Below are 27,933 nucleotides of genomic sequence, written 5' to 3'. Positions count from 1 at the left end.
CAATAAGAAAATTAGTACTTTTGGTGTTTTTTTAATGTGTATTTGACACTGTAATTTTTTTCTGAATATATGTATATTGTTGACCATACCTGTTGTGAAGAGATTTTCATCATTTTCATTTTGAGGCTTCGTATATTTACAACAGAAACTTTAACATTGTAATTGTGCTCAAGTTATTTTGACAAAGATAAATGAAAATACTACCTTTGTTATATTAATGTTTATAATTAGTCGTTGATGTATATGTTTCGGTTAAGCCATATTTTGTGTTGTGATTAGTAAAGGTTACAATAATTGATATGTGATTTAAATAGATGTAGTTATATAAATTGATTGAATAAATATGATAAATTGAAGAATTGCTTGTCCGTGCATTGCACGGAGACGGGTTAAAATCCTAGTATATATATATGTGCCCCTTCTGCAATGGTGCCATACTCCGGATACAACTTTGGTATACTCGCTCCACTATTGCTTCTTGAATCGCTCAGTTAAGGCGTTTCTAGAAGCAAAAAGTGATTTTATACAATGAGCTTATTCAAAGCTCTTTTTGTTTGGTGCCTTCTATGGATGGGGTTGTTTCAGTCATCAGTAGTGGTTGGGGCAAAGGTGAGGCACTACAAGTTTGATGTGGAGTACATGTTCAAGAAACCAGATTGCTTGGAGCATGTTGTGATGGGAATCAACGGCCAGTTTCCAGGCCCAACTATCAAAGCTGAAGTTGGTGACACCCTTGACATTGCACTCACCAACAAGCTCCACACAGAGGGAACTGTTATTCATTAGCATGGAATCAGGTAATATTCTTAATCAAAATTCAATTTGAAAAAGTTTATGTGAAATTTTTTCTAGAGTCCTAGAATTGATTTTGAAAAGAAATCAGTTAATTCAAACATGCATGCATTACGATTTTGTCACTATGCATCAAGAAAGATCTGGTTCACATATTCTACAAATGAACTCAAGCACATACGAAACATATTATAAATAATATGTACTACCTAATTAAATGTTAATAGTAAAAATATGATTCTTGAGTATATCAGATTTTAATATGGTGACCGTAAAATTTTTCAAAATATCTATATATGTTCTATAAATTAATGGCGTTTATTGTTCAAAGTTCTTACATAAAGACCAAAATTTAGTTGTTGAATTATTGTATTTGCAGCTTGGAACACCTTGGGCAGATGGAACTGCTGCGATCTCACAGTGTGCTATAAACCCAGGAGAGACTTTTCATTACAGGTTCACTGTTGATAGAGTAAGCTAAGTGCATTATTTCATTTTCACTCCTCTTTTTTAATTTTTTTTTTTCCATTTGCATATACTATAGGATTCTACTTTGAGTCATGAGTATGATTGATATCACCCCATCTTGCTTGTCTTGAGCTCAAGTGGCATCTCTGGCCGCGGATTCTATTTTTGTGTGTCAAATTATTTGTGTGTTCTATACGTTAATTAATATATTCATATGATGAGTTTTTAATTATATGGTGCAGCCTGGTACATATTTCTATCATGGACAATTGGACACTATGGTATGCAAAGAGCAGCAGGGTTGTATGGTTCTCTGATAGTAGATTTACTAAAGAGGCAAAATGAACTATTTCACTTTGATGGTGAGTTCAACCTTACTCAGTGATTTGTGCAGGGCCGCCCAACAATAATTGAAGTCTAAAGCAAAACTTTAAAGTGAGATCTTTTTTTGGGACCTTTTTAACTTAGTATTAATGCTTGGTTTTTTAAGGCATTATTTTTTACTTAGTTAAAAAAAATTGAGGCCTTTTTTATTTAGTAAAAAAATTCTTTTGGAGGCCTAAAGTCCTTACTTGGGTGACTTTACCCTTAGGCCCATCCTGAATTTGTGGCACACAAGTTCCCATGAACAAGAGGTTGGCCTCTTCCAAGCCACTCAAATGGATCGGTGAACCTCAGGTAATAACTTGATTCATGATTCACCCCCCCCCCCCTCAAATCTTATATATAAACACTTTGTACACCATGAAAAGAAAATATGATTCACAATTTTAATGGACTTTTCTCCAAGAATATGATTGAAAATATGATCGAAGGAAATACCAAAAAGAATTTGATAGCAAAAGATATATAATATTAAATAGGTAAGTTTTATGAGAACAACTCTTTCACAAATAGAACAAATCAATAAAGAAAAATGTTGTTTATTACGAAACAAAATGTAAGAATTACACCGCACACGGTTTCCTTGTTTTGTGGCAATTAAATTTCGGTTGCTTAATCATTTTATTTTCCACAATTCACAATACATGCAAATAGCATGTATTGAATATAAGGTGTAAAATATGATTAATGATCGAGTAGCCCAAATTTTTAGCATGTTATACCATAAAACTATCTGTTAATTAATTAGGAGTCACAAAGAAATTAAACAGAATATACTACTAAAAATTTGCTTATTTCCTATAGATATTTTCTACAATTATTTTTAGAAACTTATTATAATTTTTCCTACATATTTTAAATTCACAATTTTCACGTGAATTTAAAATATGTAGGAAAAATTGAGCACTTTCTTTCTAATGATTTACCAGTTTAATAATTTTAATGGAAAATCCAAAGAAAATGAGCTTATTTCTTACTATTTTTTTGCTAAAATCTGAAGAAAATACCAAAAAGAATTCGACAGTAAAAGATATATATTATTCGATAGGTAAGTTTCATGAGAACAACTCTCTCACAAATAGAACAAATTAACAAAGAAAAATGTTGTTTATTGCAAAACGAAATGTGAGAATTACACATCACACAATTTCCTTGTTTTGTGGCAATTAAAAATCCGTTGCTTAATCATTTTATTTTCCACAATTAACCAATGCTTTGATATGCAAGGTGAGCATTCGGATGCTTCGCGCATACTGATGTTCGTATTAAATCGCAGTTCTCAATCAACAAAGCACCCCAAAGACCACATACTTATGAATGTGTCTCGTTAAAATCTTCCAAAGAAAAACTCATTGAAATAAAAACCTAGTGAAGAAAAAAAATGTACAACATCCCTATAAGTGTCTTTGAAATAAAACATAAATTAAACCACAATCTAACCAAATAAGTAATGTAAGTCATCACAACCAACAACCTGAACCACCTTTGATTATATCTTTATTTTTTTCCAATAATGTTATTCACACATAATGTATTAAAAATATCAGATAATTTGAAATTTATTTAAGGTTACATCCAATCAAACAACTCAAATATTCACTTTCTAATTACCTTCCTCATGCCATGTGAACATGGAAATATAAATAGAAAATTGGAATATTATGGTTGTGTAAAGATATAGACTCCAGATCGAAACCATACCTTAATATCGAAAAGTAACAAAGAGAAAACTTGTGCACGTGGTCCATCTCCACAAAGTGGTATTGAGAATTTTCATTTTTATACTAGGACAACATATCAGTGCACTCTCCTGTGACCCACCCTCACTTTCCAGTTTTAATAATATTCACTGACAAGTAATTAACTAATCCAAATCGATTTTTGTTTGTTAATTCGAGCAATTGGCCAACGCGTTTTGTAGCTTTATTTTGACTGAAAAAGGATGGAAGCTAATTAGGAAAAGCACTTTTTTTGTAACCTTTTCAGAGTTTGCTCATCAATGGACGTGGACAACTCAATTGCTCCCTTGCAGCTAAATTTGTGAACACTTCCTTGCTCCAATGCCAGTTAAAGGGTGGTGAAGAATGTGCACCAGAGATTCTTCATGTGGAGCCAAACAAGACCTACAGGATCAGAATTGCTAGTACCACTTCCATGGCTTCTCTCAACTTGGCCATTTTAGTAAGTACAAAATCTCTATGACACATAACACATATTGATAGTGATTTTTCATTATCTCTTTCCTTTTGTCTCTTTCTCTCTCGTAAACATTTTTTGTTTTGTTTTGTTTTGTCGGGTACCTATTTGTGTGTCATTGTATAAAAAAATGCTAACAATAATGCTCACTTTAACGATTTCTTTCCGACACATTTTTTAATTAATTGAAATTCATGTTACCTCAATTAAAAATGTAAATCCTACTTTAAAAGTAGTGAGTTTTAAATTGAATATATAAAGAGTGGAGAATGCTATATATAGCCTATATGCATATGGTGAACAGAAATAATGCCACAAAAATCGATAGAATTATTGGAAGGTAGAAGTAGAATCAGTCACAATCACAATGCTTGTGGGTGGGATTCTCTATCTGTTAGTTGTCTAACATCAAAGCACAAGAAAAAAGCAGAATGAACAAGTTATCAGTGAGATGCCAGTAAGTATGTGAAACAGCAGAGTGCGCGCCGATTGTTATATGATGATAGATACGTGCCCCCAGCATTATCATGGTACCAGGGACTTATTCAACTTTCGCATATTGGAAATTAGGCATGTCATCTTTCATACAAAAGTTGACATTTGAATTTATAAGATGATGTTAGCTAGATGATGATGAAAATGAATCCTCTGTCCCAAGATTTTTTGCAGGTCCCTCTCCCACTGATTTTAAATTTTTAAGGTTCAAAATTATTGCATGAAAAATGAAGGAGAATATAGACCACATAAAACTAAATCTGTTCACCCGCTCGACCTGCCGTTTACAAAAATGAGCTCGATTATAGCGGGTCTGGATCGAATGGCCTTGGGATGAGTTGTTTTAAGTGCGGGAAGGGAGGATTCAAATGTCACCTCACTCCTTAGTCCTTAACTTCGCTAGTAAAGTCCTTTCATTAACACTAATCTTGAAAGAAGTAATTAATTTAATCAAAATAGTGTGTGTTTAGATATAATTAGAATGCAATGTGAATAAGCTTATTTCAATTCATAAGAACAGTTCCGTTCACTTTTAATCTTAATTAAAATTTATGCTAATGTTCCTTCACACTCACTCTTATATAAAAGCCTAGCATTCCTTAACTTACAATATATTTGATTATGATAAATTTTCACACAAAAAAGTGTTACTACTTTGATTAGATAAAATGATTTCAAGAATGCACTTAAAATTCCATAGTTTGCATCATCATAAATGTTAACACCAAAGTGCTTCATCTTAATTTTCAATTTTCACCAATTAACTGCAATTTTCTTTGTCCACTCATTACTAAAAAAACGTGATTTACCGACGGATTTTAGCGAGGGAATAAAATCCGTCGCTAATAGCGACAGAATCACCGACGGATCCACGTTTTGGAAACATACATACTGTTTTAAAATTTAGCGACGGAATATTCCCCTCGCTGTTATTCCGTCGCTAATTCTATTTTAATATTTTATATTGCAAATTAGCGACGGATTTGTACCGTCGATAATGACCTCCCGTCGCTAAATCCCTCGGTAAATTTTGTAAGACGGAAGTCTAATAGCAATTCCGTCGCTAAATATATTGTTTTTTAAAAAATGAATAATTTTTCTCCCAGATTCGAACCTGGGTCTAGATGACATCTTTTGTAATATGCCTTGAAATAAATATATTTAAATATTCAAACACTACTAGGTTAAAAGATTTCCAAACACTTTGACTTAACCAATCCATTCACTCATGGTCTCTCAAAAAACGCTAACACCTTCCCACCGTTGTCCTTCGACTCTCACATGATCGCCGCCCTCTCCTTCTCCACCGTTGTCCTTCCCTTCGCGTGTCTGACTCCGCCCTCTCCTTCTCCATCGTTGTCCTTCCCTCCGCTCGCAAACCACCACTCGTGAACCCTCATCCTCGATCGTCGGTCTGCGAAAACGAAAGTTTCTAAGGTAATTGAAATTCTTCTTCTATTGTTGTTCTGTAGGATGGGAACCAATTAGGGCATAAGCATGGGGCTGTGATTTAAGCTACGATTATGTCAAAATAGAACATAAATTTATAAAGTGTAGCTGCAGAGAACATAAATTTCATAAAAGTTCACCAAGGCAAGGATAAAACAGGGTGAAAGGCATAGTCAATCTATTGATAGAGATGCAAGCATAGGAAATGCATATGGTGTCACAATGAACTACGAGTTTGGTTTATTTTCTTAACTTTTGACATATGGGATGAAATGAATGTTGACAACTACCACATGATCAACTTGTCTAGATGATAAAAGGCATGACAAAGGTTCAAGCTAAATGGTGTGCATTTTTTTATTGTTGTAGAGATATTCAATTAAGCAATATACTTCTAGATGATAACTATGAAGTTCGGCTTGGGAGTCTAAGTGAAGCTTGTGCTCAAGAAGGAGAAACTCTGAGCAGGTCCTCTGAACAAGGCAAATCTGGTAAGTAGAAACTCAACCTTAGATTTTTTCATGGTTTGTATGCCTTGAAAGCTAAATTGTGTGTTTGCTTCTGAAATTGCTATACCAAAATTACACGATTCATAAATAGTATATTAGACAGTCTTAATCAGAAGATTGAATCTTTGAAATTGCTGTCTTTTTAGTTAAATCCTTGGCCTTTCGTTGGAGAAAACGTAGCTGATCATAAAGCAATCAACTATCTATTATGTTCATTCTTTATTGGATCTGCTTTTGCTCAGCTTGAAAAGAAGAGAAAATCTCAATAATAGCACTAATTATATATTTGGGAAAATATGCTGTAAAACCTTATGAGTTAATGTTTCTATTTTATCATCATGATTTCTCCTCAATGTGAATATGTACCATAAAACAACATTTCATTTCTGAATGCTTTTGAATTCTATAAATCTTACCAAGTATTGAAGATTTCCCGTGAAATGTATTCTCTTCTTTCATCACATTCCCCCCTCTTGAGTGTTCTTTTTTTTTTTTGAACCATGTAATTTTATCTAAATATAATTTTTATGTCACGACCCAAAATCCTAAGTCGTGACCGGCGCACAGACTAACACCCTAGTCTGGCAAGCCTCAATCTCACCAAATCATATTCCAAACTATTTTCCAAAATTATACATGCATGTTTCTTTATATTTTATAATATTTCAACAGAACCTCCTTTACAAAATCAACATTTTCAAAACAATAAACCTGTCAGTCGGTTTTCATCATAACCAGAATTCCATAAAAACACAATTTCCAATTTCATCACTACGGTACAATTTCTGAAGTAAAATAATAAATAATGATTCAGAACCAATCCACCTAAGACTCCCTATAGCTGCAGATAACTAGAATCTAATAGAAGACACCAATTGAGCCACCAGCCCAAGGAGGCATACTAATAAAATAATCGATCGACTTGATTCTGACATGAGCCTGCTACTTAGTGGCCTGAGAATCTGTGGGGCAAAAAGAATGAATGGGGTAAGTCACAAAGACTTAGTGAGCAGTCAACAACCACCATGAACAGGAAGGGGAAACAAACTAGGCACGAGTTTTTCGCTCTCAGTAATACCAGTTTAAATCATTTCCACAATGAACTTGACAAAAAATCATAAATTCATAAATAACCATTTCAAATAAATACAGTTAAAATCATGTCCAGATATGAAAAACATAAAACCAGAAATAACTTTAATAGGGTCACACATGTAGAACCATGAGGCGGCTCCATCTCGCTGATAGCCCTATCCTCCTAAGGGATGGCCTCTCCGATAGGGGCGGCTCCATCTAGCGGATAGCCCTTTCCTTTCTCAAGTCACATCGTGTCATCGGGGGAAGCTACATCTCGTTGATAGCCCTTTCCTCTTAAGGATCAACTTACCCAAGAGGCGGCTCCATCTAACGGATAGCCCTCTCCACCCGGAATCATGTCATATCTCATCAATCTCATCGGGGGAAGCTTCATCTCGTTGATAGCCCTTTCCGTGCACTGGCGGCTCCATCTAACGGATAGCCCTCTCCTCCCGGAATCAAACTAGCTAGGTGCACCTAAGCCGTTACCTCCGTTAACGGCTACGGGGTTCTATCAAGGATCCCCAAAATCGTTTTCTCAAACCAGTTCAAGTCTCGTCAAAAGTCTCATAATCAACTTTCCAAGTTCACAATCTCAGTTTCACATAATTTCCAAAATCAAAGCAATATAAATTATTTTCTCATGTCAGTTCATAATCAGAATCAAATAAACTTCATAAAATCAGCTTTCAGAGTTCAAGAATGATAGTCAAACATATAAAAACATGTTTCCCCAATTTAGATAAATAGACAATATTGATAGAATAGGATATTATTTATTCTCTTTGTAATTACGCCTGTAATTAGGGTTTAATATTTATTGTTAGTCAACTAGGTAAGTTGTATATATAGGGTATTTCATTATCAATAATAGTCACGGAAAACATTTCCTTCATGGTATCATTGAGCAGGTTCAGATCCTCCTTTCTGACCTAATTCTAAATTTTCCTATTTTTCCTTTTTTTCCTTGTTTTTTAATTCTTCCAACAGCAGCCGCCCCAGCACCCTAGCGGTACAACCGCCGCCGCTGCTCTTCTTGCCGTCGCGCCTCCCTTGCGCCGCCCCATCACCACACGCGTGCTTCCGCCGCGTCGTAGCCCCTCGCGCCTCCGATCACGTCCGTTCCCAACCGACCCGATCGTGTTGCGTGCTACACCAGAGGTCCCTCGCAAGCACTCGCCGCACACCACCGTGCTCACCGCCTTGCCACCGCCGGCCCTCTCCGACGTTGCCGCCCTTCTCAACAAGGAGCAAATCGTCGTCCTCGCCGTCTCTCTTCAGCAGACCCGGCTGCAGCCCCACGAACCCGATTTGGGTGTTTTGGGTCACACGACCCGTTTCTCTGTTACCGTTTTTTTTTTTTTTTTTTTTTTTTTCTCCAAACAGGACCGGCTAACCCGCACCCGGTCGAACCGCTCCAGCCAGAAACTTCAAAAAAAAAAAAAAAAAAAAAAAGGTTTAAATTCCTTTTATTTTACTCTTCTGTTTTTGCAGTTTCTATGGCTACCTCCGACTCCACCAATGGCTCTCCAACCGGCGACACCACTATGATCCCTACGCCCACAGAGTCGCCGTCCTCTTCTGCCAAGCCAGCTTTTCATCCGGCCCTTGCTGTCACAAATATCAAAAACAACATTCCTTTCAAACTCGAGATAGACAAGGATCATTATGCTATGTGGGCTGAATTGTTTGAGACTCATGCTCACGCCACTCAGGTGCTCCACCACATCATTCCTCAAGCTGACATGGAGCCTCCTGCGCGCACCGATGCTTCCTATGCCCGGTGGGCCACTCTTGACTCCACTGTCAAACAGTGGATTTATTCCACCATCTCCTTTGACCTTCTCTCCACTGTTATGGAGAAAGGTTCTACTGCTATGGCTACTTGGAACCGTATCGCTTCTATGTTTGAGGACAATCAGAATTCGCGTGCTGTGGCTCTCGACCAGGATTTCATCTCCACTCGCATGGAGGATTTTCCTAGTGTTTCGGCCTACTGCCAGCGTCTGAAACATATCTCTGATTAGTTGAGGAATGTTGGCGCCCCAGTCAGTGACCATCGTCTTGTTCTCCAGTTGGTCTCTGGTCTCACTGAGCCTTTTCGTGGTGTTGCCACCCTGATCCGTCAGAGCGAGCCTTTGCCTCCTTTCCTCAAGGTCCGCTCCATGTTGATTCTAGAGGAATCTGGTCTCGCCAGGATGTCAGGTCCGACCTCTCAGACTGCTTTGCACACCTCTGCTTCCCGTCCACAGGCCTCCGTTGACGCCTCTCAGCAGCGCACCACCAACCGCAGCGATCAGGGCCACTCCAACCATCGTTATGGGTCAGGGCAAAATCGCAATTATCAGGGTGGTTCTGGTAAACCTAGGAAGAAAGGTGGCTCCCGTTATCCTGGATCATCTGGCTCCTCTGGTTCCTCTGCTGCATATCCTCCACCCTGGCGCCCACCACCGCAGGCATCCTGGAATCCATGGGGTTGGGCTTCTCCCCCTGGTTGGGCTCCTTCCCCTTGGGGCATGCCTCCTTGTCCTTACCCCACATCTCAGTGGTCGCATCCCATGGGTGTTCCGCAGCAACCCGGCGTTTTAGGTCCGCGTCCTCAGGCCTACACCGCTACTGCTTCTCCAGCACCCACTGATATCGCTGCTGCCATGCACACCATGTCCTTGACTCCTCCAGACACCACGTGGTACATGAACACCGGCGCCTCGTCCCATACTGCGGCATCTCAAGGTACTCTCACGTCTTATTCTAATTTAAGTCATTTAAATCAGAAACTGATAGTTGGTAGTGGTCAGGGCATTCCAATTCAGGGTTCAGGATACACTTCTATTCCTACCCCTCACAAACCTTTAGCACTCAATCATGTCTTGCACACTCCGCGAATTATTAAAAACTTAATTTCTGTGCGACAACTCACTACTGACAATAATGTTTCTGTTTCTTTTGATCCATTTGGATTCTCGGTGTCTGACTTCAAGACGGGGATGCCTCTCCTGAGATGTAACAGCCTCGGCGACCTCTACCCAGTCACTCGTTCCTCTCCCTTTGCTGGTCTTGCTTCTAGTGTCTGGCACAATCGACTTGGTCATCCAGCTTCCTCAGCTTTAAACCATCTTAGGAATAATAAACTTATTTTTTGTGAACCTTCGCGTTCTAGTTCTGTTTGTGACTCTTGTGTTTTAGGCAAACATGTCCGGTTGCCTTTTCGTTCATCTGAAACTATTACTTTGAGACCATTTGATATTTTGCATAGTGATTTATGGACGTCTCCTGTTTTAAGTACTGCTGGTCATCGTTATTACGTTTTGTTTTTGGATGATCACACTGATTTTTTATGGACGTTTCCGATTAGCAGGAAATCTCAGGTTTATGAAATGTTTACTACTCTTGCTACACTTATTAAAACACAATTTTCAGCAAATATTAAATGTCTTCAATGTGATAATGGACGTGAATATGACAATGAATCCTTTCATCGGTATTGTGATGCTAATGGCCTTATTTTTCTCTTATCTTGCCCTCACACTTCTTCTCAAAACGGCAAAGCAGAACGGAAAATTCGCACCATTAACAACATGATCCGCACCCTCCTCGCTCATTCGTCAGTTCCTCCTTCATTTTGGCATCATGCCCTTCAAATGGCAACATATCTTCTGAACATTTTGCCACGCAAGACTCTTCAGAATGATTCTCCTACTCAGCTGTTGTATCATCGCGACCCTTCCTACTCCCACTTACGTGTCTTTGGTTGTCTATGTTTTCCTCTATTTCCTTCCGCTACAATAAACAAATTGCAACCACGATCGACTCCGTGTGTTTTTCTAGGGTATCCGATGAATCACAGAGGTTATAAATGTTATGATTTGTCACACAGAAAAATTTTAATATCGCGGCATGTCATTTTTGATGAAACCCGATTTCCCTTTGCTGACCTATCCTTGACTCCTGCCCCTTCTTATGAGTGCTTCACCGAGGACCTCCCTCCTTCCTTGATCCACCATTGGCAAACCGTATCCTCCCGCCCACCTGACCCTCCGGTCTAGCCGTCGAGTCCCACTGACTCTTCGCCTCCCTTATCGGCTCCCGTCTCCCCTACCGCTTCTCCCTCACCTTTGCCCTTGCCTCCGGTCCCTCCTGCACCACCCGTACGGACCATGACTACCCGTAGCATGCACGGCATTTCCAAACCTAAAAAGCCTTTTAGTCTTTCGGTCTCTATTGATGACCCGTCCATCTCACCCTTGCCTCGTAACCCAAAACAAGCCTTATCCGATCCAAATTGGAAGTCCGCTATGCAGTCTGAATTTAATGCTCTTATTAGAAATAATACGTGGGAGTTGGTTCCCCGTCCTTGTGATGTTAATGTTATTCGTTGCATGTGGATTTTTCGCCATAAAAAGCAGTCTAATGGTTTGTTTGAGCGGTATAAGGCTCGTCTTGTAGGTGATGGCAGGTCTCAGATTGCAGGTGTGGATTGTGATGAGACATTCAGCCCCGTGGTGAAACCGGCTACCATCCGGACAGTTCTCAGCATTGCTCTCTCCAGATCCTGGCCCATACATCAGTTGGATGTCCAGAATGCTTTCCTGCATGGTGATCTCCATGAGACTGTCTACATGCATCAGCCTTTGGGTTTCCGCGACCCTCACCACCCGGACTATGTCTGCCGTCTGAAGAAGTCCCTTTATGGTCTGAAACAGGCGCCTCGTGCTTGGTATCAGCGATTTGCTGATTATGTTTCCTCTATTGGATTCCGGCACAGCACTTCAGATCATTCTCTTTTCATCTTCCGGCAGGGTTCTGATATTGCCTACATACTTCTCTATGTTGATGACATCATCCTGGTTGCATCATCGCATGATCTCCGCAAATCCTTTATGGCACTTCTTGCATCCGAGTTTGCTATGAAGGATCTCGGTCCTCTGAGTTACTTTCTTGGCATCGCTGTCACTAGACATGCAGGTGGCCTTTTCCTCAGTCAGAGCACTTATGCTACTGAGATTATTGCTCGCGCCGGCATGGCCTCATGCAACCCTTCTGCTACACCGGTTGACACCAAGCAGAAGCTCAGTTCTTCCTCTGGGACTCCTTGTGAGGATGCCTCCCTATATCGGAGCCTTGCTGGTGCCCTACAGTACCTCACATTTACTCGTCCTGACATTTCCTATGCTGTTCAGCAGGTTTGCTTACATATGCATGCACCCCACACCGAGCACATGCTTGCCCTCAAGCGGGTTCTCCGCTATGTTCGTGGCACATTGACTTATGGGCTACATTTGTATCCCTCCCCGGTTGAAAAGCTTGTTTCTTACACTGATGCTGACTGGGGGGCTGTCCTGACACCAGACGCTCCACTTCTGGTTACTGTGTTTTCCTCGGTGACAACCTCATATCTTGGTCCTCCAAGCGGCAACCCACTCTCTCTCGCTCTAGTGCTGAAGCTGAATATCGCGGTGTTGCTAATGTTGTCTCCGAGTCCTGCTGGATCCGCAATTTACTTCTGGAGCTTCATTTTCCTCTCTCTCAGGCAACATTGGTCCACTGTGACAATGTTAGTGCCATCTACCTCTCTGGGAATCCAGTGCACCATCAGCGTACCAAACATATTGAGATGGATATCCACTTTGTTCGGGAAAAGGTCGCGCGTGGCCAGGCTCGCGTCCTTCATGTTCCTTCCCGTCATCAGATTGCGGACATTTTTACCAAGGGCCTACCTCGGCTTCTTTTTGATGATTTTCGTTCCAGTCTCAGCGTCGGTGAACCTCCCGCTTCGACTGCGGGGGTGTGATAGAATAGGATATTATTTATTCTCTTTGTAATTACGCCTGTAATTAGGGTTTAATATTTATTGTTAGTCAACTAGGTAAGTTGTATATATAGGGTATTTCATTATCAATAATAGTCACGGAAAACATTTCCTTCAAATATAATAAAGTAATTAAATCAGTTATAAGACTGTTAAAAATATGTCATAGCAGTTGAAAACCACTCACAACAAAGGCGAATCAACTGAACTGCTTCCAACAGCTCCACGGCAACCGAACAAACCACTAGCCAACGAATCTGAACACCAAAATTTAATCCCAACCTTCAGCATAAATTATCTCATGTCCTACTACCCGTGAGCAACCACAAAATTCTCAATTAGTACCCAAAATCCTAAAATAATTCTACTCAAGTCTAACATATGCTATAATAATTTCCTGTAAATTTATAGAGTGTGGATATACCTCCAAGAAATCAAATCCACAATTTGAAGTGCTGGATACTCTTCTCCTTTCTCAAATCACAAGCCCTAACTCTCAATAATTGTCCCAAAACTCTTCCACGTGAAAGCCCAAATGTCCTTCAACAGCATGTAATCAATGGTAGGATTTTGTGTGGTTTTTTTTTTTTTGGAGGAAAAAGACAAGAAGAATGATGAATAAATTGAGAGGAAGAAATTCGCTACCCACTATGCAAAGGCAAGGAAAACGAAATTGAAAGAGAGAGCAGGACACGGTTTTCTCTTTCTTTTACAATGTATATAGGAGTGGGCTGCGTGGGTTTCTAGTGTTAGGTTAGTTTTAGATTTTTTTTTTTAAACTATTATTATTATTATAAGTTTTGTTTTATTATATATATTGTCTTCTATTTCCTGTACCATCATTTTTTTTTACGGGATGTTTCATTTTATTCATGAAAAGTCAAAGAATTACTATTACTTGGTGACAGTAAATTAATAATGATGAAATGATTTACTGTGAAGAAGTTGATAAATTCCTGGTTCATGTGCTGATTTTCCTAAGTTTAAAATTATGCTGAGTAAGAAAAGGTCGTCAGGCATATGCATCTTGAAATTAAATGCTCACATATTGCTTCTTGAAGTATATACTTGATGCCAAATTGGAATGTTGTATTCCTTTTTTTTTGCTGAATATTAGAATGGATACTCAGAATATCCCTTTGAATAAAAAATGCAAAGTTGTTAGCCCATGGGTGTTGTCCTTGGCTCCTTTTTATGAAACATTTGAACTATACCATTTTTTTATGCTTGGGCCCCATAAATAATATAACTAGCATGATTATTCTTTTCAAGTGAGGAAAGCTCTTACCTCTTTCTAGTGAAAATTGTACAGTAAATGAAGCATCTTTTCATCCTCTTTAAAAACCTTTCAGCTTGCAAAAATCAGTTACTTGTTTTTAGTCTAGTATCTTAATAAGCTATTTTTCTTTTAGACAGAAAAGAGTTGGAGCATTTTCAAGCTCTTGCTAAAGCTCAACATCCAAAGGTGCTGATAACAAGAGGATTTGTGTTGTCCATTCAATTATTTGTTACATAACTATTCCCCCATTTTCATTACATTTTAGCTTAATTTCTTTGGCTCATGTATGTTTACTGCTCCATGTTGTAATTCAACTAAGACATTGGTCTTAACTCTTAACTGATAAATCCAAGTACAGTTTTTAGTAATTGCTTGTGCAGACTCTAGGCCAGGGTATGCCCCTCCAACATATCAGGATTCCAACCTTGAGAAGTATTCATGATACGTAACATCGCCAATCTTGTACCTGTGATGAAGGTATTTGCATAATTGCTTCTGGTTATTTTTCCTTATAACTATAACTAAGTGGCATTCAAACTATTCTTATTTGTTATTTCCCTTATCATTTTTCTCTTCTCTTGGAGGGCAGAATGGATCATCAGAGTGTAATGCTGCTCATTTATCTTTGTGGATGTAGTAGTGCGTCTGTTTTTTTAGGCTTAATATCATAAAATGACTTCCACTCTTTGAATGCAGGTGAATAAGGTGCTTCAGTTGGGCTGGTCTGCTTCAAATTTTTATTTTGGGGTCAGATGTTAATTCTTCAGGTATCATCTTTGTAACACGTTCAAGTGTGTAGCTATTTATAATAAACAAATAAGTTTTCATCTATCAAACAAAATAATGCTTGACTCTGAGCCTGCTAGTCTTCAAGCTTACCTATACTTGCCATAAATTTATAATGCATGTTTTTGCAATTTACTTGCTTATTGATGAATGCTTTGATTTAAGCTTGAATATGTTTGTAAATTGAGGATTCATTTACTGAACTGCTACTTATTGGTTGTTTATTGTATTTGTGTTAGAAACATGGATGTGCTTGAAAATAAGAAATTGATGGATAATAGATTATACTGTGATACGCAGAAGAATTTCATATAGGAATTCATGAATTAGCGAGGGAACCAATCCGTCGCTAAATTAGCGAGGGATTTAGCGACGGAATGGGAATAAAAAAGTCAGGTAGTTAGCGACGGAATGTGATCCTTTAGCGACGGTTTGTACCGTCGCAAATAGCGACGGAATAAGAACTAATACTGCAAATGATATAGCGACGGAATTAAATAAATTAGCGACGGAATATTTCCGTCGCTATTAGTGACGGATTGAAGAATCCCTCGTTAAATATTTACCGACGCCACTTTGCACGGCGGATGCAGTTCCGTCGCTAAAAATTTACCGACAGAATTTTCCTTATTTAGCGACGGATTTTGTCCCTCGCTAATTTGCTTTTTTTTAGTAGTGTACAAAATCACAAACTGATAGTGGTGGAAGCTAACAGAAACAACACCCAACCATTCGCCGTGGACAACATTGTTACTGTTATTGTTGTATAAACAATGCATATACAATCATCCTAGTAAAATCTTATGAAGGATAAGATGTATCTTAAATGAATTGGGGTGAACAAGTTAATTTTACATTATTAGTAAACTAAGTACGGAAAGCAAAGTTTTATTTGAAAACTCAAGTTATCCTTATTTGAGAAATCCATTATGCTAGTTTACAAATGTAGAAGAAAACAAATTGTACTGGATATCAGAGTGTTATCCGTAGTGTTTTAACTGAACTCGCTTAACATATTTGTTAAGCTGGTTGTGAATCTAGTCAACCTAGCTAATCTTGTGATTAGAGAAAGGTTTGTTCAAGAGTTTAAATTTGTAGAAGTTACACAAGTATGGAACACAACTCAAAATCCCCTTATTGTGTTTTGCCTACTTTATTGCCAACTGATCTTTAACTAAATTCTTATATTGGTGCAAATATGATTGCAATTTTGTGTTGAAAATCATTACTTTTCATATCAGTACGTAAGAAAGCTTTCTCTGGGTAAAGCAACTCTGCACATTATAAATCCATGTTGCCGGGTAACCAGCAACATTATCAACAAATGAGTAGTGTGATATTGAAATGAAGTAGAAAATGGCATCACAAAAAATTATGACATTAAATAATGAATAAATTATATATGTGTGTGTATAGAAAATGCCAATCCAAGACCATGTATGATATGATGTATGGGTAGCCGCCCATTTTCCAGAAAGTCTAACAAGGCTCTAAAGCATTAGTATTATCAGTTGCCAATTCACAATTCCACACACACAGATTGAAACTAAAAGAGCATCCCTTAACTTAACTTAAGTTGTTAATGTTGGTGAAAATAAGGACTAACGTAGTCACAGTAAAATACATGACTAACATACATAATAGGGGTATTTAATTTGATTTAACACTATACTAACACTAACCAACATGTAACATAATTACCATATATTCTGTTCGGCTAGGCGTTTCATTTCAGGGAAGGTTAGATCAGCATAACTATTGGAGCTGAATTGGGCAAACTGGTGCTCAAACGCCATTTGATACATAAAGGCAGTGTTTCGCCTCAATGCAAGGTTTTTCCTGAAGATACCGAACCGGTAGATTTTCTCTTCTTCGGAATGGTATGTTTTAGGATATTTCTTCAACCAGCTTTCAAATTCAAGCATTACATACCTTTCAAATTCTTTGTCTTCGATTCCAGCTTTCTCCATTTTAGAACACTTGGAACAGTTGGAATTGACACATTCTAAAACATGATTGACGAAACCTTTCTCGAGGACAGGGATGGATATGCATAAATTTGAGGCTCCTTTCATCAACGGTTTCATCAGCAAAAGCGTTGAGGCCAAGGCAGGGATACATCTAGTTGTCTATAGCCTTCTGGTTTTAGCGAGTGATATATGCAAGAGTTTCCTTGAAGATATTGAACCTGAAGTGTTTCTCTTCTTCTGAAGAGTATATTTTGTCATATTTCTTACACCAGCTTTCAAACAGTTCTCTGGCCTCTGTTTCAGAATGGAGAGAATTTTGCCCCATGTGGAGTGCGTTTGAAGTTTGTGTCATCTTTGTGATATTCAAGTCATGCTAACACATGATATTTATATATATATATATATATATATAAACCATGCCATGAAGGGATCATCATTTAATTCTTTCATTTTTTGACGTAAACCACCATGTCATAATTACGAATAAAGGGAATATATGTATGCATGACTTCTAATTATCACAAAGATAATTCACACATTCTCTCTTCCTTTTTTTCTTAATTCGCTCCAGGTGAGATGAATCACTTTAATAATTTTTTTCAGAACATAATTCAATTCAATTTACGCGAATTCTAATTTCATCTCCACATCAACATCCTACATAAAGCAATACGAGTCATAGAAATTGCTTTATAGAACATGGACAATTGCTTAATAATAGTGATAAATTCTATCCAATATACAACTTCATGATTGTGCATTGTGCAACTTGGAGTGTTTGCTATAGAAATTGTTCTATATTACCATCGTGTTAAGTTAATCCCTCACAGTTGCATCACAATTAGAAATTCAAATTCTTTTTCCTCTTTGTGAGCTTGCAAATTACACCTATATAGTGCTTCCAAAATCTGATTTTCTATTACGGCATCCTTTGCTCTACCAGATATGAAAAATTGATTCTGAATGGAAAAGACAAAGAGGAGAGGGTTAAGAAAATTAGGTTGTTCGAGACACACTACATGATGGCAGCGATGTTATTGGCAAATAGCAAGGTCGATAGTTCGTAGAAGAAACTTGATTGACACCATACCAACCTTCTTTTAAAATGTTGTTACAAAGAAGAAGGGAAAACGCACTAGTCGTTGACACCTCAAATGCAAATCATACTTTCTACTAATAATGAGAAAGTAAACATAGATCATGCTCAATTCTTATACCAAGATTTTAGTTGAAATGGATTAGTAGTAAAAAAATTTTATATGGATCAAGATTTTAAAATTGTTTTCTAATTGATTCCAAACTTAAAGTATCTCTAATCTAATATTTTAATCAACAATTGATTTGATCAATTTTAAAAACATGCTTCATAACACACAAAAATCATAAAAATAAAATAATTTTAATCAATTTCAAAAACATGCTTCGTAACACAACTAAATCATCAAAATAAAATTAATTTTTATATGATATGATAAGATTTTATATGATATTCAATTGAAATTAGTAGATGTATTATATTAAAAGATTTCATGTCTACATACCCATGTGTCCTCTCACATGCCTGTGATAAATTACTCATTGAATGGATATTAATAGGAAGATGAATAGCTTCACCACCCTCTTTATATACTCACGGTAAAGGCCTTCCATGCTCCATAGTTTTTTTTTCCAACCAAAATCAACCTATTTAACTTTTACATTTCTTCCTCAGACCACATAACATTTTCCTTCTCTACATTTATTTCAATCTCTGGAATTTTTCCACATAACAAATATTACATGAAAATGTTTTCAATTATTGATGGGAAAAGAAAACAGCATAGTCAATACTAACTAAGTAAAAAGAATGCTAATTGCAAGAAATTAAATCTCAAATGGTTCTTGTGCATTCCATTCCTGAGCAATCTCCACCTAAACCATTAGCACCATCCACAACTAATTGTTATTCATCCCATTGCACTTGCTTTTTTTAGTTGGGATCAAATCCAATAAGCACCTGACCCAATCACACAACCCAAGTAACAAATAAGATAATGGAAGACTAGAGGGGATTCAATCACCTCGGTTGCACGAAGTAGTAGAGCGACAAATCACAGATAAATCACACAGCATCTTTGGTCACGCAGTTCGGCCAAATTGCCTACCTTTGCGGTTATAAAGTAGCTATAGCTCTTTTGTATTACTTGTAGCATGAAGCATGTGGTACAAGTACAACTTTTAGGGTTACATTGTTATCCTATTTATAGTGGATTCTATTGATCTCTATTTTACAATAAAATCCTAATAAATCCTATAACAATTCCTTAAAACCTTTTATAATCCACATTAAATCAAATCCTAATAAACTAAAGATTTTAGCCCAAAATATAATGAGCCAAATCTCAACAATCTCCACCTTGGCGAATTCTGAACTCCTCTATGAAGATCTGCTTTAGTTTCATGATTCTGATTTTTGGGATTGAACTCCATCTTGCTCAACACCCTGTTGCTTCACTCCTCCACCTTGGCATCCATCCACTTCTCCTTCCCTGGCGTGGCCATCGCCTCTTAAAAGTATACAGATCTCAACCTTGTTCAGTGTCTTTCAGATCCGTCGGTTTCTCCTCTCACAACGACTTCTGCAAACCTTGTTGACCTCCCTTCGCAGCAGAAGATATCAGCCGTTACTATGGTTACTAACCATCGGCCCCTCCGCAGAAGTTACCCGGCCGTTACCATGGTTACTAACCATCGGCCCCTCTGCGGAAGTTGTCCAGCCATTACCATGGTCTCACGAACCATCAACTCTAATACCACTTGTAGGGCCGCAAGAGGATAAATCGGAGGATTATCACATTGGGCTTACATGAGCACACCAAAGTGGATTGGACACCACATCTTTCACCCAAAACCTTAAGATAATGGGTGTATGGGTCCTCTTACTTATAAAGTGCTCATCTCTCCTCTAACCATCAAATGTGGGACTTCTTTACTCACACTTGACATCCCAACAATCTCCCCCTCAAGTGTGAGTCCATCTCAAGCGCAAACCTCCAATTACTTGCACCGTAGTTGGATCTCCATCAACGGGACACGCCGCCTAGCCACCATTGCTAGGAAGACTTTCGACACAAGGAGCCATCACCATGATCACCTAACCATCGGCTCTGATACCACTTGTTGGGGAGAGTCACGGGGAGGACCCATGGGTCAAGGCCGAGGAGAGATAATAAGGAGATCTTGGACACCACATCTTAACCCAAAACCTTAAGGCATTAGGTTTATGGGTCTATCTCCTTAAAAACTCTCCCTCTTACCTTGGCTTCTCCGATGTGGGACTTGACTCTAACACTTCATTCCAACAATCTCCCCCTCAAGTGTGAGTCCCTCAACCACATCACCCATGGTCCTTCCGTTTGCCGAAGCTATCCACCTTGCACCGTCGTTCGCTGCCAACGAAACCCGTAGTCTAACCAAACTGCTAGAAAGACTTTCGACACAAGGAGCCGTTACCATGATCCCACAAACCATCGGCTCTGATACACTTGTAGGGGATTCAATCACCTCGGTTGCACGAAGTAGTAGAACGAGAAATCACAGATAAATCACACAGCATCTTTGGTCACGCAGTTCGACCAAATTGCCTACCTCTGCAGCTATAGAGTAGCTATAGCTCTTTTGTATTACTTGTGGCATGAAGCATGTGGTACCAAGTATAACTTTTAGGGTTACATTGTTATCCTATTTATAGTGGATACTGGATTCTATTGATCTCTATTTTACAATAAAATCCTAATAAATCCTATAACAATCCCTTAAAACCTTTTACAGTTCACATTAAATCAAATCCTAATAAACTAAAGATTTTAGCCCAAAATATAATGAGTCAAATCTCAACAAAGACAAAATAAGAAAACACAAGAAACAATGAGTAAGAACAGTAACAAAATTCAAATCAATGAAGCAAATAAGCACATTCAGAAGGTAGAGATTGCTCCTTCTTTCTCAAGATCAAGCATAAGGAGACACTACTAAAAAAAAAGCTATTTAGCGACGGGCAAAATCCGTCGCTAAACATTTAGCGACGGAATTAGCGACGGACCTGCATCCGCCGTGCAAAAGGGCGTAGCTAAAAAATTAACGACGGAATATGATATCCGTCGCTAATAGCGACGGAAATATACAGTCGCTATATCATTTGTCGTATTAGTTCTTATTCCGTCGCTATTTGCGATGGTACAAGCCGTCGCTAAAGGATCACATTCCGTCGCTAACAACATGACCTTTTTATTTCTATTCCGTCGCTAAATCCCTCGCTAATTTAGCGACGGAATGGTTCCCTCGCTAATTCATGAATTCCTATATGAAATTCTTCTGTCACGTGCGTATCACAGTATAATCTATTATCCATCAATTTCTTATTTTCAGGCACATCCATGTTTCTAACACAAACACAATAAACAACCAATAAGTAGCAGTTCAGTAAATGAATCCTCAATTTACAAGCATATTCAAGCTTAAATCAAAGCATTCATCAATGAGCAAGTAAATTGCAAAAACATGCATTATAAACTTATGGCATGTTACAAAGATGATACCTGAAGAATTAACATCTGACCCCAAAATAAAAATTTGAAGCAGACCAGCCCAACTGAAGCACCTTATTCACCTTCATTCAAAGAGTGGAAGTCATTTTATGATATTAAGCCTAAAAAAACAGAAGCACTACATCCACAAAGATAAATGAATGACAATACATTTTCCTTTTCTCTTGGGATAACAATAATTTTTTATGGGACTGGGAAACAAAAAGTTTCTCAAGGTGCTGAAACAGTATAATATGGATAGAGAGAGATTATGAGAACACTTTCTTGCTCTTTTTTAAAGAGTAAGTAATTTGAGGTGCTGAGATTGCATTTTCTGAAATTTTTGGCTAATGCTTTTATTTGGGCACATACTAAGAAACAAATGTCTTTATTCCGGGGAAAGAGAACTTGATCCAAACACACTATCAATCTAAGTATGATAAAAGCTTTATAAATAAGTACCTACCTCAAGAGTAGTTACTGCAAACTCAAGAGCAACATTACACTCTAATGATCCATTCTGCCCTCCAACAGAAGAGAAAAATGATGAGAAGGGAAATAACAAATAAGAATAGTTTGAACGCCACTTAGTTATAGTTATAAGGAAAAATAACCAGAAGCAATTATGCAAATACCTTCATCACAGGTACAAGATTGGCGATGTTACGTATCATGAATACTTCTCCAGGTTGGAATCCTGATATGTTAGAGGGGCATACCCTAGAGTCTGCACAAGGAATTACAAAAAACTGTACTTGGATTTATCAGTTAAGAGTTAAGACCAATGTCTCAGTTGAATTACAACATGGAGCAGTAAACATACAGGAGCCAAAGAAATTAAGCTAAAATGTAATGAAAAAGGGGGAATTGGTTTTTTTTTTAGAAGAAATCAAACCCACTTATGACATCCAGCACATACACATTATTCAAAGTTTACAGACACAATTTAACAGTGCTATAAAAGGAACATACTAGTGCTATAGAACAAATAATAAATGAAGTCTTACCATCTATTCTGACACTTACCTATGTATATAACATATTAACCAGGTATAGGTCATAGCATTTATAGACTCTTTTGTCAGGAACAACATCACAGATTCAAAGAGTTCAAAACCTTTCACAAATGGAAACACATAAAGTTCAAATCCAAATGTCATAACTAAAAAAAAATCAAATATTGACTCACAAAGATACAAACTTTGAAAGAAAAAGAGTTAGATCAGATCACAATCACAGCTTGAATCGAAAAAGTTTTGAAATTGAACAAAAAGAGCAAGTGAGAATAGAAAGAACAACGAGAGAAATATTTGAACGGCTTAGTTAGTGAAACAAAATAAAGAAACAAATAAAGAAATTGAGGAACAAAATAAAGTGGAAGAAATGGAAGATCTGCAATTGCCATAAAGTCCAAAATTAAATACTTAGTAAGAGATGATTACAGTGGTATATGTTGGTTCAACAACATCTATAAGAAGCATAAAAACAGTTAATCATATTACTTAAACAACAAAGAAGAATCATATTCATCCAACACATTTGGAAATAGACCATGGAAGAGTAAGTTGGAAGAAAAATTTCTAAATGCTATTTCTTGAGTTTGAATTGTACAGAAGTGATTTACATGAAAGAGTAAGTTTGAATTGGAAATAGACCATGAAAGAGTAAGCTGGAAGTCTGAATGCTATTACTCAACACAAAAGAGTATAACTAAGAGCTTAACATAAGTATACTGAACTAGTCCACTAAGATTTCCCTCATTAGACAAGGTATAAACCCAAAACACCTCACATATATAAACAGAACACAACAAAGGCTAGAGTAACAAAGTTTAGAAAATATAACCCATTACCATAGATAAAGAGAAGCTCAAACCACAATTAGTCTATTCATGAAATTAAAGAGAGTAAATCTTGCAGTGGTCCTACCCACCACAACAAAAGCACATCAGCAGGGACATACACATACAAGGCTTAGATCCAATGAAACTACCATAAGAAACTACCATTAGTATATTTTCATTTGCCCATTAAATCAAACACCTACCATTCACTATATCAACCACAAGAAAATACTCACCAATTGCAAGCAAGGAGAACCAAAAGTACTTGAAACCAGCAAAAGAATTACAATCAAATCAGAAACATAAAACAGAAATCTGAAGAAATAACCAGAGACAAGGAACAAGAAGTAAATTCAGAAAATTTCAAACCCATAACTCAATATTATGGATTAGACTATAACTACTATGAGTATTGAGTGGGAACATATTTATTCAACACTAAAACTACACAATGTTGAGACTTGAGAGTATGCTTGTGACAAAGATGGCAAGAATTAGAGACAGTAGCAAACTCTTGCATCCACCAGCCATGCTTGAACTTGAACCATTCCTCCCGTGCTCCTGAGAGGAAGATTCTTCACCTGCTCCTACGCCTGCGCCTGCTCCGCTGCGGGGTACAAACCCTCCTCCACGCGAACCACCTCCTCCGCCACGGGAACCACATCCTCCGCTTCCACCTCCACTACCACCTCCTCCACTTCCACCTCCACCACGAGTGATGGCGGCGGCCATGAGCGTGAGAGGAAATTTCTGAGAAAATCGAGACTTTAGGGTTTTTGTGAGAGTATGACTGTATGTATGAGTGTGTGAATAGATTCAGTCTTATTTAAGTGGTTGGACTAGAAAACGTTTAAACTACTAATAAATTTATTTCACATACTATGTAAAAAAAAAAATGGGTACGTAGTTGAAATGGCCAAGCCCCTTCATTCGACAAGGAAGTCCAAGGTTCGAACCTTGGGGAGGGCCAATTTTTCATTTTAAAATAACAAAACCAAAAGCTTTTGCGACAGAAATATGACAGTTATGATCCGTCGGTAAAACAGCGAGGGAATTAGCGACGGGTGGATATCAGCGACGGTAAAAATCCGTCGCTAATTTCCTGGATAAAATATAGAAGATTATTAGCGAGGGAATTAGCGACGGAACTACAAAGAGGTTGAAAATCCGTCGCTAATTCCGTCGCAAAATTTTAAAACAGCATTTTTATTCCAAAAACATGAATCCGTCGCTAATTCCGTCAAATTCCGTCGCTAACAGCGAGGGATTTTGTTCCGTCGCTAAAATCCCTCGCTAATTCACGTTTTTTTAGTAGTGAGAATGGGGATAATATGAGCCATTTAGCCAGTACTTATATATAGAAAACTCAAAATAAAGCGAAACACGGTCGTACCTTCAGCTAAGCCACTCTCCTTTGAAATTGGAATTTCAAAATCAGGTCCAGACTTCAAATCATCAAAGACTTAACAGCAGCAGGGAATAAAACTCAAATCAGAGTAATATAAATAATAATTTGAAGAAAAATAAGGAAATGACTTAAAAAAAGCAAGCTATCAAAAACTGTTTTCACATCAGGGATTGCATCCAAATCATCATAGAAATGTTTCTTACTGGATTTATTCTACCATCTATAAAGTTTGAACTGCATCTTGAAACATGTCATTAAATAATATGATTTATTTTTTCTGGTTCCACCACGAGACCACCTCTTTTCAATTCAGCACATTTGACATTTTTTATAGTTCCACCCACCTTGTTCTCTTGTGGATTGTTGGAAGAAATACTTTTGCTGGAGAAAAAGAGCTTGATCACCCTACAAAAGCCACACATTGTGAAATATCATTGACAATGTCAAGCTGTCACAAGCATTATTTGGACACCATTAAACTTCTTAATTCTAATGTGGATTTTGTCCAACTCTAGGCACAACTCAACACAAAAAGAGTTAGAAAATGGCACAAGATAACGATACAACACAAGAACATCTCTATTTTGTATTGGAAATAAATTCACAGATTGGATGATCGATCCCTTAGAAGTTGTGATACCAGAAGTTGGGAAGAAAAATTCAAAAGCTATATATTTAAACAAATACAATCAGTCCTCAAGACTAAATTCAAAAGTTATATATGTAAAAAAAGTAAGAAACAATAAGAGCAACCTTATTTCTTTAACTCCCCAAGAGTCAGCAGACATTTTTTAAAGTCAGATCAACCATAGTCTTGGTTGGGAACATCAAGATATGAATCTGGCAGTACATCTTATCCTGATTTTACAACTATTTTTTCCAGGACACAAAATCCTAATGTGATTCACATTCCCACTCATTTAATACAACCCAAAAATGAAATAGGCCCAAAAACATAAGAAGTGAGGACAAAACAAAACCACACATAACATGTATAGTGAAATAGAACTTTGAATCTTAAGTTAGAAGATTAGTCTCCTAGCTAGTGTATTACGCAAGAGAGCTGCTAAAACACACGAAACCCACTCTCACGACTAGGCACAACACTGTTAGTGAAAAATCATTTCATCAAAAAAATTTATTAAAAGTATAAAACAAAAAAGTAAAAAAAGATATGAACCAAACAATAAATTATGCTGCGTATTATATGTTCTAAGTATGTAGTTTAAGACTTTAAATTACTATTGTGTCTTGTTACTATACTAAATTATAAATTTAAATTATTGTTATAATTTATATATTGTAGGTGACGATGGTTTGCGCTTCAGAGAGATGGAAGCGAAACGGTGGTCGCTGGAGGTCGGACATAGAGAAGAAAAGAAGACGTAAAGGTAGAAGGGGTGCTTTCATTTAGGGTTTCTTTCACATGGAAATACCAGAAAAGCCCCTAAACGTACTCATTTAGGGTTATTTTCATGTGGAAATTCCAGAAGATCCCCTAAAAGTACTCACTTAACATGGGCATTTTTGTAAATTACAGACCCTTCCTTGTCATGAACCTAATCCCTCCCCTGTCGCACTATGATCCCATGCGCAAAACGCCGCAATGGCTACATAAGACGTGACGAGGTCCTCCGTCCCAACCAGGGCCCGCAACATGCGATCAACTAAGTAGCAAAACATACAACTATTAAGTTAAGTTTATGTTCAGATCATAGTTTACGTTTCCCAAGCCCCAGTTTGGGGTGTATAAACTGAGTTTCTACAAACATGTTTGGCAAAATCACAGCAACTTATATTTGAACATAAATTTTTTACTTTTATTATCACTCGGATCATAGCAGTTTTCTCATAAAAAATTAAAAAGAAATCAGGGTAGATAACTTAATATCCACATTATAATGGAAATTGTATTTTGTATAATACCTAGAAACGTACCATGTCCAATATTATAGGCATCATATCAAATTATTTGTAATGCTGAGATACTTCCCAAACTAGCTTATCCATGAAATGGCATTTCTTGTCAAATCCCCAGACTGGGTTGCTCTGCACTCGTATCAAACCAAATATCATAAGACTAAGTTCTCTTTCTCAACATCCTCATTTTTCATTTTTTACATTCCACATTATTTTCTCTCTCTTTCATGTAATAAATCAACACACATTCAATTTTTACTCACTAAATAGAAAAATTAGAGGAAAACTTTTCATTTTTTTCTGTGTTCAAATCAAATAAACCAAGTCTCTATTTATAGATAAAAAAAATTATGAATTTTGGTGAAAAAAAATTAATTTATTATGAAATAATTGACCCAAAATAATTAGAATGAAATAAAAATCTAAAAATCACAACAACTAATAAGATTTTGCCAAGTGTTTAAAGTGGTCCTCACTCCCTCCCCATTCAACACTTTAATATTTTCAACCTACAACAATCCACCTCACTTTCAACACCCTTTCAACACTCCATTGCAACACTTCAACAAGTCTATTGTAAGTAGTCTAATAAAACATGTGCAGAATAATGCTTCGACATAGTTTTAATTTCGAACCAGCATTTCACATATGTAATTGAAATAAAAGGCAATTTAAAAGTAAAAAACCAAATTGACGATGATATATTTATATCTATAAGGTGTTAGATCATTTATATATGCAATATCGCAGCCACAAGCATATTATATGTAGTCTCGCTGCTGGGTGCTAATTAGTGGGATTTTTTCTGCTCAATGTAGAATATTCATTGTGTACATGTGGGCCTGTTAAACACTTGTCTACTCTTGTACTCCAAGCACTCCTGGTGCTGCTATGTTCTATTTTGTTCTTATTAGTATATATATATATATATATATCTTTTTTGTTCAGAAGGCTAACGTGGGAGCTTTGGTTCAGTTAGAATT

At 37.3% G+C, this 27,933-nt stretch overlaps 2 protein-coding genes and 2 long non-coding RNA genes across 6 annotated transcripts; 3 read left to right on the top strand and 1 right to left on the bottom strand.

The window, feature by feature from the left end:
• The first annotated feature begins 289 nt into the window (after positions 1-289).
• Positions 290-6,754, top strand: LOC130724569 (uncharacterized). 3 transcript variants are annotated; one of them, XR_009014570.1, is made up of 5 exons: positions 290-797; positions 1,172-1,264; positions 1,503-1,938; positions 3,631-3,825; positions 6,154-6,754. It is a non-coding gene; the product is annotated as an uncharacterized LOC130724569 (long non-coding RNA). The 3 variants fall into 3 exon arrangements; XR_009014571.1 differs by having other exon boundaries at positions 1,172-1,622; positions 1,853-1,938; XR_009014569.1 differs by having other exon boundaries at positions 1,172-1,938.
• Positions 6,755-7,226: 472 nt separating this feature from the next.
• LOC130725465 (uncharacterized) lies at positions 7,227-9,397 on the top strand. The gene is made up of 3 exons (XM_057576691.1): positions 7,227-7,280; positions 8,361-8,694; positions 8,865-9,397. Exons 1-3 carry the CDS (start codon positions 7,227-7,229, stop codon positions 9,395-9,397), a joined length of 921 nt encoding a protein of 306 aa, XP_057432674.1.
• A 4,211-nt stretch (positions 9,398-13,608) lies between these two features.
• On the top strand, positions 13,609-17,637 carry LOC130724570 (uncharacterized). Its single transcript, XR_009014572.1, has 3 exons — positions 13,609-14,935; positions 15,155-17,124; positions 17,205-17,637. It is a non-coding gene; the product is annotated as an uncharacterized LOC130724570 (long non-coding RNA).
• Positions 17,638-21,769: 4,132 nt separating this feature from the next.
• LOC130726004 (beta carbonic anhydrase 6, mitochondrial-like) lies at positions 21,770-24,282 on the bottom strand. Its single transcript, XM_057577206.1, has 4 exons — positions 24,135-24,282; positions 22,415-22,506; positions 22,246-22,299; positions 21,770-21,862 (listed from the first exon to the last, which is right to left on the bottom strand). The coding sequence occupies exons 1-4, from the start codon at positions 24,151-24,153 to the stop codon at positions 21,800-21,802; spliced, it is 228 nt and encodes a 75-aa protein (XP_057433189.1). The 5' UTR covers positions 24,154-24,282; the 3' UTR covers positions 21,770-21,799.
• Positions 24,283-27,933: the final 3,651 nt, after the last annotated feature.

The sequence above is a fragment of the Lotus japonicus genome, chromosome 6, assembly GCF_012489685.1.
Source record: "Lotus japonicus ecotype B-129 chromosome 6, LjGifu_v1.2".
Classification (NCBI taxonomy): domain Eukaryota; kingdom Viridiplantae; phylum Streptophyta; class Magnoliopsida; order Fabales; family Fabaceae; genus Lotus; species Lotus japonicus.
Note: the sequence above shows the minus strand (reverse complement) of the source record. Positions and strands in the feature narration are given on the sequence as shown.